General features: G+C 45.7%; 1 protein-coding gene across 1 annotated transcript in view; it reads left to right on the top strand.

Moving 5' to 3' along the window:
• ADGRB1 (adhesion G protein-coupled receptor B1) overlaps positions 1–12,660 on the top strand; it is a 223,264-nt gene that overhangs the window by 52,617 nt on the left and 157,987 nt on the right. The window contains exon 3 of the mRNA XM_030445190.1: positions 9,663–9,770. Coding sequence (XP_030301050.1) covers positions 9,663–9,770 — 108 coding nt within the window. The remainder of the gene's footprint in view (positions 1–9,662; positions 9,771–12,660) is intronic.

The following is a 12,660-nucleotide window of genomic DNA, read 5'->3' on the forward strand; positions in this document are numbered from 1 at the left end:
GCCCCCCAGTGCCAGAAATACTAAAGGATGCTCCAGAAGGAAGGAGAAAGGGATGAAGGGTCCATGGCCAGCCCGGGGAAGCATGAGATTTGGGGTCTGCATGGTCCTGCCCTCCTCCCTTCCCTGCCTCGTGGTCCACGCATGTACACGCAGATTCTAACACAACCCCCTGCAGATCCCAGACCTTTAACCCCCAAATAAAGGTTATAAGAATCTCCTGGCAGGTTTTGGTATGCTGGTGAGAAAGATGCATACTTCGGGGTGTTTGTTTGCTGGTTGGAGCCCCTCTGCCAACTAAAGAAAAGGTGAAGCTGTGAGAGGTCTCTTGGCTTAGTTCACCTTCCCAGTCAAGAGCAATGTTGGTGCCCCTTGCTTTTATAAAATAGAACCAAAAGGGTTAAGATGTGGAGAAAGATCTGACCATCAGAGCAGGTTTTGAGCAAAGCAAAATCTTTGGCAAATGCTCCTGTCATGCACCCTCTTTCCAGATCCTCTTCTCCAGAGGACAAATTGTCAATGCCAGTCAGCAGGGAGGTATTGATGAGATGAGCTGATGAACCCCAGGCACTTTCATTCCCAGTTCTTTTCTTACATTAGCTGAGGAGAAGGGAATAAAGAGGAAAAAACAACAGTAGAAGCAGCTCAGCCCAGAGAATGGGTGATTATAATTATTCCTTTCCTTTTTATTTCAAATTCATAGAAGAGGATGTTTGAATAACTGCTCTGAGTAGTTAAATAACTAGGGAAAGTTCAGCTGTCTTCAAAGGCAGGGAACTGTCTCCTGATAAAGGGAAAGTTCAAATAGAGGGACATAAATACATTCCTCTAATAAGGGGTAAAATGATTTCATGCATTTTTTACTACTTCCATAAATTTAAATCCTACTGCAATTAGAGGCTGTGGTGGGTTTTGGGTTTTTTTCCTTTCCTCCTTTTATTTTTTAAATTTTATTTTTAATTTTTCAATGAAACCTTCTAATGAGCTGAATTTCATCTTGCCTAATTTCCCTTTGAGCTTCACCCACATTAGAGAGTTGTCATCTATGTGTGTGTGTCCCCCCACATGCTGGTGACTTTGTGGTCATAACTCAGCTGCAGCTTGGAGCAGTGAGGGTAAGAGTGCATCCACCCATGGGAAGGGACCTGGAAGCTGGATCTGGAGGGGAATCCAACTATGGGATCTGTGGAGCTGTAGAAAGGGCTGCACCAGTGCTGGTGAATGATGCTGGAAAAGAAGGTGGAATTCAGTGGGTTGTACACGGGGTTGTGTATTTGTGGGCATCCTTTGACCAAAGAGGCAAAAAGACAACTCAGAGTGTTCCTCCTGTGCTGCACAAAAAGATCCACAGCCTCTCTGTAGTACCTCTATCCCAATCTTTAACCATCTTCAAAACCCACCATGGGTCATATTTTTTTTCTTCCCATTCCTCTTGAACTGGGGATCAGCCTGGACTGGACACATCTTTCCAGGTCCAGCCCTCTCCATCAGTAACCAGAGGACATCACATCTTCTCTTGATCTGCCCCAGGGAAAAGGGCAGGGAGGGAAGAAAGGGGGATCAAAAAAAAGGGGGGAAATAGGGGGAAAAGAAGGGGGAAGTAAGGGAATTTGCAGTAAGGGGGGGAAATGGAGTGAAAAGGGGAGGGAAAGAGGGGGAAGGAAGGGGGGAAAAGAGGGGTTGTGTATTTGTGGCCATTCTTTGAACAAAGAGGCAAAAAGACAACTCAGAGTGTTCCTCCTGTGCTGGACAAAAAAGGGTGAGACCCTACAGATCCACAGAGTCTCTGTAGTACATCCATCCCAATCTTTAACCATCCTCAAAACCCACCATGGGCCATATTTGTTTTCTTCTCATTCCTCTTGAACTGTCCTTGGACACATCTTTCCAGGTCCAGCCCTCTCCATCAGTAACCAAAGGACATCACATCTTGTCTTGATCTGCCCCAGGGAAAAGGGGAGGGAGGGAAGAAAGGGGGATAAAAAAAGGGGGGGAAATAGGGGGAAAAAAAGGGGGAAGTAAGGGAATTTTCAGTAAGGGGGGGAAATGGAGTGAAAAGGGGAGGGAAAGAGGAGGAAGGAAGGGGGGAAAAGAGGGGTTGTGTATTTGTGGCCATTCTTTGACCAAAGAGGCAAAAAGACAACTCAGTGTTCCTCCTGTGCTGGGCAAAAAAGGGTGAGACCCTACAGATCCACAGAGTCTCTGTAGTACATCCATCCCAATCTTTAACCATCCTCAAAACCCACCATGGGCCATATTTGTTTTCTTCTCATTCCTCTTGAACTGTCCTTGGACACATCTTTCCAGGTCCAGCCCTCTCCATCAGTAACCAAAGGACATCACATCTTGTCTTGATCTGCCCCAGGGAAAAGGGGAGGGAGGGAAGAAAGGGGGATCAAAAAAAGGGGGGGAATAGGGGGAAAAGAAAGGGGAAGTAAGGGAATTTGCAGTAAGAGGGGGAAATGGAGTGAAAAGGGGAGGGAAAGAGGGGGAAGGAAGGGGGGAAAAGAGGGGTTGTGTATTTGTGGCCATTCTTTGAACAAAGAGGCAAAAAGACAACTCAGAGTGTTCCTCCTGTGCTGGGCAAAAAAGGGTGAGACCCTACAGACCCACAGATCTGTAGTACATCCATCCCAATCTTTAACCATCTTCAAAACCCACCATGGGCCATATTTGTTTTCTTCTCATTCCTCTTGAACTGTCCTTGGACACATCTTTCCAGGTCCAGCCCTCTCCATCAGTAACCAGAGGACATCACATCTTCTCTTGATTTGCCCCAGGGAAAAGGGGAGGGAGGGAAGAAAGGGGAAAGAAAAAAGGAGGAGAAAGAGAGGGAAAAGAAGGAGGGAGGAAGGGGAGGGAATTAGAAGGAAAAGGAGATGGAAAGAGGAGGAAGGGGGGAAAGGAAGAGTTGTGTATTTGTGGCCATTCTTTAAACAAAGAGGCAACAGGCAAAAAGACAACTCAGAGTGTTCCTCCTGTGCTGGGCAAAAACGGGTGATCCACAGTCTATCTGTAGTACATCCATCCCAATCTTTAACCATCCTCAAAACCCACCATGGGCCATATTTGTTTTCTTCTCATTCCTCTTGAACTGTCCTTGGACACATCTTTCCAGGTCCAGCCCTCTCCATCAGTAACCAAAGGACATCACATCTTGTCTTGATCTGCCCCAGGGAAAAGGGGAGGGAGGGAAGAAAGGGGGATCAAAAAAAGGGGGGGGAATAGGGGGAAAAGAAGGGGGAAGTAAGGGAATTTGCAGTAAGAGGGGGAAATGGAGTGAAAAGGGGAGGGAAAGAGGGGGAAGGAAGGGGGGAAAAGAGGGGTTGTGTATTTGTGGCCATTCTTTGAACAAAGAGGCAAAAAGACAACTCAGAGTGTTCCTCCTGTGCTGGGCAAAAAAGGGTGAGACCCTACAGACCCACAGATCTGTAGTACATCCATCCCAATCTTTAACCATCTTCAAAACCCACCATGGGCCATATTTGTTTTCTTCTCATTCCTCTTGAACTGTCCTTGGACACATCTTTCCAGGTCCAGCCCTCTCCATCAGTAACCAGAGGACATCACATCTTCTCTTGATTTGCCCCAGGGAAAAGGGGAGGGAGGGAAGAAAGGGGAAAGAAAAAAGGAGGAGAAAGAGAGGGAAAAGAAGGAGGGAGGAAGGGGAGGGAATTAGAAGGAAAAGGAGATGGAAAGAGGAGGAAGGGGGGAAAGGAAGAGTTGTGTATTTGTGGCCATTCTTTAAACAAAGAGGCAACAGGCAAAAAGACAACTCAGAGTGTTCCTCCTGTGCTGGGCAAAAACGGGTGATCCACAGTCTATCTGTAGTACATCCATCCCAATCTTTAACCATCTTTAAAACCCACCATAGGCCATATTTGTTTTCTTCTCATTCCTCTTGAACTGTCCTTGGACACATCTTTCCAGGTCCAGCCCTCTCCATCAGTAACCAAAGGACATCACATCTTCTCTTGATTTGCCCCAGGGACAAAATTTTGCTCTTCATCTTCGTAACAGATTTCCTGAGGTTCCTGTGACAAGGATGGATGAAGTGGGATGGTGGCAACCATGGAGCCTGGAAGGCTGGGTTGGGTTTCCACAACATTGAAGGATGAATCACTATTTATTTACTCACTATTTACTCACTTTTCCAGAACACAACGTTCATTAAAGCTGATCCTAACCCTGACTGTGCCCATAGTGAGGGGCTGTGATTCAATAAATGATTTAATTTGTTTTCTTCTCCTCCTATTACATACCCTTCCTCTAAATTGCACTGTAGTTGGTTCAACTGAGCTTATTTGGAAAGAAAAGGTCTTGAACTAAGTGGAAAGCCCTAGTTTGGCAAGAGGGGACACCCACTGAGTGGGGGAGTCCAAATTGATTTATCCCTTTGAAAGAAATAAGTTAATTCTGATTAATTTCTCCCAGGGGCCTATTTGCAGAAAAACTGCTAAGCCCTGCTGTGCTGCTTTCATGCTGGCAAGCTGGGAAGCATATGAATGAAGTTGTGAACAATTAATCCTCCAACAAAACTTGCCCATGCACCTTTTGAGGGCTGGGACCTCCCTCAAAATAAACCTCAAAATAAACTCTTCATCCCAACCAAATCTCTGTCTTTGGCTCTGAACTTGCTCCTCAGTGCATCTGTCTCTTGTTGCCTTTGCAGCTGTGTCCAGGAGTATTTCTGATCCAGGAAGGGATTTTAATTTCTTTCCCTTCTACGTTTTCCTTCTCTTTACTCTGAAGTGTGCTAAAACCTGAGAGGATTTCAAAGTGGTAGAGAAATCCTGTTTTAAATGTGTCACTGTTGTGCCCATATTGAATTTTGCTCATGGATTTGTTAGGGATGAGTAGGATTGGGTTTTCTTCCACTTGGAATGTTATTTTCCTAAGTGTTCATTATACATGGCAGCTAAATAGATTCTAATTCATTTTTTAAATTGAAAAAAAAAAAAAAATAAAAAAAGAAAAAGAGAGAACTGGACAAAAGAGAAAAGAGCAACATCTTTATCCTGAATTGTGCAGCACTTCAGTAGCAAGTAATAAGACCTGACTTAAGGAGTAGATGACACTTTAATTTTCTGGTAGAAAACAGGAAAAAATACTCTTTTTTTTGACTAAAGGGCAATCTATAGGCCTGATAAAACTGCAAAACAAAAGAGGAATGAGTGCTCTGATATTTTTTTTTTTATTGTGGTGGCAAATAGAAACTTGTCCAAGGAAACTAATACCACCACTGAAAAGAAAATCAGGAGCTGGCCAAGAAAGTTACCTTAGAATACCACAAAACCCACCACTTTCAAAACAAGGGCAACCCCCCTTCTTTTCTTACTCTTCTCCTTCCTTGCTTTAGACAAAGTGTCTCATAAGGTGATGTGTGATTAGTAGGAGTGTTTTAGTTGTTTATTTGGGTCTCCAGCATCAGGGAGAAATATTAAGTTTAATATTTATTTAAGTTTAATGATGCATCTGGGGCAGATTCTCAGTGGGAACAACTCTGGTGCTTCCACTCATCTCCCTGGAGCTGCTGAGATGAACTTTTGCAGAGGATCTGAGGGGGTTTCATTGGTTGTTTTATTTTCCCTGGCCATGGCAAATGCACTGGAGGAATTAAATCTTTCTTGTAATGCAGCCTTTCCCCCAGAGGGGGAAAGTCCTACCTACCATCTTTTCTTTTCTGGGCTACCCCAGGTGGACCTTCAGAAAGTCTTAGTATGGAACAATGGGTGTGATGGGTTTCAACTTCTCCAAGATTTGTGGCTTCTTGAGGTTTGGTCACCAAAATAAGGGTAGAGCCACATGGTTCCTAGAGCTGAGTCCAAACACTTTGGAGGCCAAAATCACTGCACAGAGAGGACTTAGTGACAACACAAGTTCCACTTGTATGTGGTCCTTATATTTTTCCATCCTCTTGGAATTCTCTATGTTTCATGCAATGGAGTCTCTTCTTTGATGATCTTCATCCGGCTACATTTCCCAAGGGATCCATTCCCAAACCCAAAAGCAAACAAGCCAGAAACCCAAAGTTGTAAAAGACTGAAGAAAAACTGTAATGAAAGCTCATCCCAAAGTGGGAAGGAAACTTTGTCTGGTAACAGCATCTTGGCTTAGGCAGATCATGTTTTCATGGCAGCTGTTCAGCTCAGGAGATTTAATGTGAAGGACAACATTCAGTGTTTGGTTTATGTTTGATTTTTCCTTGCTAGAGGCAAAGGACCCAGTGATATTCTCCTCTCCAGCACAGACAGGGGGGATTTCCTCCATCTGTTGGATTTGGCCAGGAGCTGCTGTTTCAGAGAGGGAGAAAAAAAACAACAAAAAAAACCCCCCAACAACCTGAATGCTTGCAGAGGAGCTTTCCAGGTCCACCCCCTCTAGCTGGGAAAGGGCCACCAGCTGTGTTCTGGTGGCCCCTCTTGGCTGCTGAGTGTTGAATTCTGTGTTTGCTCCCAACCTGGCATGAAGAGGGAGGCTGGATGGGCAATGCAACAGGACAAGATCCAGACCAGAGAGGGGATGAGAAGATCTCAACCCTGGCACTGGAATTTTGACATGCTGGAGAAATGTAAGGACAATCAGAGATGTTCAGGCAGCCTGCATTTGTTTCTGGGGAATGAGAATGGGCAGAGGAGCCAGCCAGCTGAAATCCTGCCAGCCCATCTGGCAGAAACAATGTAAAAACCATCTCTGACATTTATGAATATGCATATTGGGCAGATATGTCTCTCCTAGGCTGGGAAAGGGGTGGCCACATCAGACCACCAGGTGCAGAAGTGTGACATCAATACAATCTCATTGATCCACTTCCAGCATCGAGTGGATCCAGGTTCTAACCCTTCAGCTGTGTAGCTGCTACTGGTGTGAAGAAATAAATGTTTCCCATGACATTTGAAAGACTGAGCCTCAGCTTCATTCTGATATTCCTGATTTTCATTTAAAAAATGGCCTTTTTGCTGCAACCATCAAGATGAAGTATCCTGTGCATGTATAAGAACATCTTCATTCCCCTCAATCCAGGCTCCAATTCATTGCATGTTGGAAGAGTTTTTTGTCCTACAGGTACCTGCTGCTGCTTGCAGAGACTTCACCCCATCCCCTCTTGTTATGGTGGTTCAGACATTTTGTATCTGGAGTCACACATCTCACCCAGTGACATTTTCACAAGCCTCAAAAGTTCAACTTGAAATACTTTGGCAATTTCCCAAGTTGGTTCAATTGCCATACAGGGCTTCCAAAATGACCCCCTTCTACATCTGCTGCCATGGTGGCTTTGCAGGGTTGTTCCTGAGTCTGTCCTTCTCAGTTTTACTTTTATAACAGCTGTGAGATGCCCCAGAAACTCCATAGCAAACATCTTTGCTCTGGTCCATCTTTCCATTCTCTCCACTTCAGCTTCCCTGAAAAATTGTCATGATCCTGTTATTTTCTTTGCCTCTCCTGCTTGGAGAATGAACACAGGAGATGTGTAGCTCTGGTGAGACGTGATTTAATCTTAAAATTCTGGCCCACCACACTGCAATATCTCTGCATTAATTGTTGTGGGTTTTTTTTTTTCACTGGTTGTGTTGCAAGGTGCTGATATATTTCATGTTTTCATTAGAAGTGTTGAGACAAGTGGAAGGTGCTTGTGGGGAGGGCTTGGAACTCAATCTCTAAGGTCCCTTCCAATCCAACCCATTCTATTTAAAACTTTTATTTTGCTCTTTTATCTTTCCTTCTTTCTGTTTTGCCTCCTATCTTTCTGTCCATCCTTTCATCCATCCTCACTGGCTGCTTCTGGGATATTCAGCCCTAGCTTTTCCTTATCACTTCCCTTACTCTGGGGAGCTGACAAAGCCACTTTAGCTTCTGTTTCTCCTCTCAGCCTAAACAATCCCCTTCAGATGGAGATTCTGTGTATTCTTGTGGTTTTTACACTTTCAGGAAGAGGACTTAAATCAGAGCAAATGAAAGTGCATGGGTGCAACGAGTGGTGGGAATGGAGCAGTCCCAAATATGGGACTAATTTAACTTTTCTCCCAAGCAAACTCTAGAAGTTGGCATTTTTCAAAAACTGAATCCCACCCAGGAAAGTGCCATCACTTCAGAGCTATTAAAAATAAATTTTGGGCCTTTTCTGTTCCAGTAATGAGCCAGACAAAACCAAAATGTGTGCAAATATCAGGATGGGATAACCCTTTCCCTTGATGATGGCAGGCAGGTGACAGTCCCATCCCATTCCCTCCAGCCTGCAACCAGTGCTGGGAATGTTTGGAGAAAGTCTAATCAGTTCCTAGGTTTCTTAAGTCCTGTTTTAAGGCAACAGTAATGGAAAAAAGATAATTTCACAAAGTAGATGGGCCTCTTCCATGAACCAAGCTACTGAACATAACGTCTGGCTCCTGGCAGGGACTCTCTGAATCATTCTTCTCCCTCCTCTGCTTTCCCTTTTTGGATGGCAATAAAGATTCCTGCCACCACACTGAAGCTTCATTAACCTTTATTAATTTTCTCAGGGTTCCAGGATCAAATTTGTCACCAGTTCATTTCTTGGCAGTTTGTACTTCTTGAAAGAGATGCTTGAGTGTTTTACCTCCTTGGGGAAAAAGATCCTCTGTCTGGTACTTGCTGTTTGGAAACAAATTGGTTGCCAGATCACAGATTACTCAATCTCAGCTCTGCTCTCTGCTATTTTGGATGACTTTGGCAGAGACAGCTGAGGTCTCCTGATTCCCAGCATTGCTGGGAGGAAGTTGGTTGCTATTTGGTTGTTTCTCTTTTTTGTTTTCTTCTAGGGAGGGCATGTGTCAGGGTTGCAACACACCATGGAAAATGGATGCTTCGTTTCCCCTTTAAGGGAGGCAGGGCTGACCCTCTCGGGGTGCAAACACAAAGCTGGCAGAAGTGTGGGTTTGGCAAGAGGAGGGGTGGTACCTGTCAGTCAGGAGTTCAATGCCTTTTCTTTACAGTGGATGCATTTTTACCTCCTGAGCTCAACATCTTGGTCTTCAGTGGAAGATTTGCAGGCAGGACAGTAGGGTCAAGAGCATCACTCTTCCACCTGAGTTGCCCAGATACAGCTTTGTTGGTAAACAAATCACTTTGTTGATGCCAAACCTTCATCCCTCTTTGTTGCTAGGGTCTGTAAAAGAGATATTCTTCTGAGTGCTCCCTTTCTTTTTCACCTGCCATCACCTGCCTGCTCCACTCAGCTTTTTTCTGTTTACAGAGCATTGCTAAGCAGACGTTGGTTGCAAGTTTTCCATCAAAAAAAATGCTGCCAGTCATCAGCATAGATGCTAGGGATGGGATGCTCCATTGCCAGCACATCTGAACAGGCCAAATCCTCCACAAATAGAGCAAGGAGCAGGGACACCCTGGGAAATCACTGCACTGGACTAAGGACCAGACCTAAGGGATCATATTCTGCACAGTCCCAAGTTGTACTGAGCAAAAAAAAAAAAGTGGTGGAGCTGCCAACCAGCCCAAAATCTTGCAGACTGGCTGGGTGTTAAATCCTCTGGGGACAGCTGGTGGCCAGGGGTGCTGGGGTTGGAAAGCAGGGGGTCGTGTCAAGCGAACGTGTCAGGTCACTGTTGTTCATACGTGTAACCTGTGTAGTGAAAGATCTTGCAGAGTGAACCAAGGTGTATTCACATGACCCAATTACCTTGCCATAGCCAATGGACGCTATAATTCCAGAAGCCAATCGCTGAGGTCCACAGATAACAGAAAACGAGAGGACACAGAGGAGCTGCAGCACTACGGGTATCCTGCACCCCAAATAGGTAAGCTCTGCCCTACCACAGAAGCTTCTGGAGCTGGCACCACTGCCTGCTCCGTCCATTTCCCTGGCTGGGCTTGACTTCATTGACTTTGCTTTGCTGTTGCCATGACCCAACTAACCAATTCTTTCCCCCCCAGGTTAGTGTGGGCTCATCCGAGGAGTTCCTTGCTGAGCAAACTGGTTGTCTCCCAGTTTGGTCCCATCCTGTTGCTCTAGAGGGCTTTTTGTTGTTGCTGGAACAACATAGGAGGCAAAAAGGGTTAGAGGCAAAGCCCTAACAAAACCATGGAGCTCACAGACTGCTTCTCATCACTCTGCCTACTTCTAAGTCACTGCTTGGGCTCAACTACCCAAACAGTCGTGGTTCATTAAGCCAAAGCTGACCTTACTGTGCTCTTTGCTGATTTCCATGCCAGCATGGGAATCAGCAGGTGATTTTCCTTGCCTCTCTGTTGGCTGTAGGTGGAGGTGTGCAGGACATGATGGGGACAGAGCAGGAGGTCTTTTCTCTATCACTGCTTCTTTAGTGTTGTTCTTGCTTTTGGTAGGTTCTGAAGCAGACGTTTCCTGAAGCAGAAGGGTGGAGGGTGCAATAATCACATTATTACATCACATACATAATAATGTGATTATACATGTGATGCAGGTAGACATTATAGAATCACAGAATCATTGAATAATTTGGGTTGGAAGTGACCTCTAAAGGATCTAGGACACCCTCAGCCAAAGCAGGGTGCTCAGAGCCTCATCAAGCCTCACCTTGAATATCTCCAGGGATGCTCAACTATTTCCCTGGGCAAAGTGCATTTTACTCAGAGAGTGTGGCCTGGGAAGGTCCAATTTGGAGAGGTTTTGAGCTCTCCTTGCACAGCTGCCTATTGTGGAGGGAGCTCAATACATCAGAGGGCTTGCAAAAAAGTGAGGTGTGTTGGCCCTGGTTAAAACCAGTGACCTTGAAAACAGTTTATGTCCTAGAGAGGCTTCATATGGGTGATTTGTAGTGCTAGAGCTGTGAAATAGATTATAAAGGAGACCAGATCATATTCTGGTGTAAATTAGCTGTGTTCCATCCAACCCAGAAGGACTGGAGTGTGCAGCAGTGAAGAACACCAGAAAGCTGAGTGGTGTGAAGGTTCTGGGGCTGATCAGGTAGTGGCTGGGGCTGGGGCTTTCAACATGAAGCCAAAACCAGTCTGAATTTCCTTGCTGCCCTGCACTGAACCTGCTTCCTCCAGTGGGAGCAGCTCTGCTGCCTCAAGGACCAGCAGGCTTCAGGAGAGAGGGTTTGCACCACTATAACCTGGTGTCCAAACTGGGGAAAGAGAAGACATTCCAAAGCAGGTCTGGTGATGCCTCCAGTGTCTCCTGTTCTTCCTGGCCCCAGGTGGTTCCCCAGTGCTTTGTTCCAGTCTGTAGCTCAGCCACCAGGTTTGTAGCTTGGCATTTCTTTGTACTCTGCAGCTGGATACTGCATCTGGGCTCAGGAACATCTCTATTGATTCCCTGCCATGGTAGGCACTGCTGTGGCAGTGACTTGGGCTGTGGCGTCTCTGAGGGCAGCATGGGCTGGGAAGTATGGAATATCCTGCTGGAAGCTTGACACATTCCTCCCTCTGCCCTGCAGCAACAACTGCAGCCAAGTTTGGTTTTTTTTTAAATCAGAACGGAGATGTAAAGCCAAGGGACCCACCCAAGAAAGGATTCAGAAGAAAATTTTAGGTGGGGATGCCAAAGTAAAGCCCACATCTTCCTTAGCAGTTACACAGACTCACAGAATGACAGAATGTGAGAGGTTGGACCTCTGGAGACCATCTAGTCCAACCCTCCTGGAAGAGCAGCTTTGCACAGGATGGCAGCCAGGTGGGGTTTTGAATGTCTCCAGAGATGGAGTCTTCGCCACCTCTCTGGGCAGCCTGTGCCAGTGTTCTGCTGTCCTCAAAGTGAAGAAGCCCCTCTCTGTCTTTAGACAGAACTTCCTATGTTCACGTTTGTGCCCCTTACCTCCTCTTCTGTCACTGGGTACCACTGGTACCACTACCCCCACCTTCCTGACACCCACCCTTATAAATATAAGTATTTATAAATGTTGATAAGATCCTCCCTCAGCCTTCTCTTCTCCAGACTAAAAAGATCCAACCCCCTCAGCCTTTCTTCATAAGAGAAATGTTCTCCTCCCCTATCCATCAACAACCCCCTTTCCTGCACCCTCTCCAGGATTTCCCTGTCCTTTTTCAACCAGGAAAACAAAACTGGGTATGATACCCCAGATATTGCCTCACCAGGGCAAAGTAAAGGGGGAGGAGAACCTCCCTTGACCTGCCTGCCACACACTATGTCATGCACCCCAGGATGACATCAGCTTTTTAAATGAACACAATTCATAGGAAAGAAGCCATGTAACATCCACTCAAGACCTGAAAAAATAGGAAATACAAAAAAAACAAAAAAAAGAAAAAAGAAAAAAACCAACCCACTAAAAAGCTGATCCCAAAAGGACTTGAGAGAATAACCCTACCCAAGTGATGACTAATATTTTCTCCTGCCAACCCTCCACAGCCCTAGTGTCCAGGTCCTGGTGGCCCATAGGTTCTGGCATGGTTGCTGGTTGCCCTCTTGTCTCTCCCAGCACCAGAGCAAGATTCAGCCCAGCAGGTCTCTGGCACGGGGCCACCTTGGCTCAGGTGGCCTTTGCCAGCAGCAAGATGTGAGCAGAAAAGTGGCTTGCATGTGGTGGGATGTCAGATTGACAGATGATGCCAAAATCAAATAAAAAAAAAAAAAAAAAAAGAGGTCCTGGCAGAGGAATGACAGTGATGTGTCTCTACATCAGTGCCAAGGCAAGAAGTGTCCTAGAGAAGCTGCAGGCAGTGGTGGGGAACCTGCAGCCAGCT

Source organism: Calypte anna, chromosome 2, assembly GCF_003957555.1.
Source record: "Calypte anna isolate BGI_N300 chromosome 2, bCalAnn1_v1.p, whole genome shotgun sequence".
In the NCBI taxonomy this organism is placed as follows: Eukaryota; Metazoa; Chordata; class Aves; order Apodiformes; family Trochilidae; genus Calypte; species Calypte anna.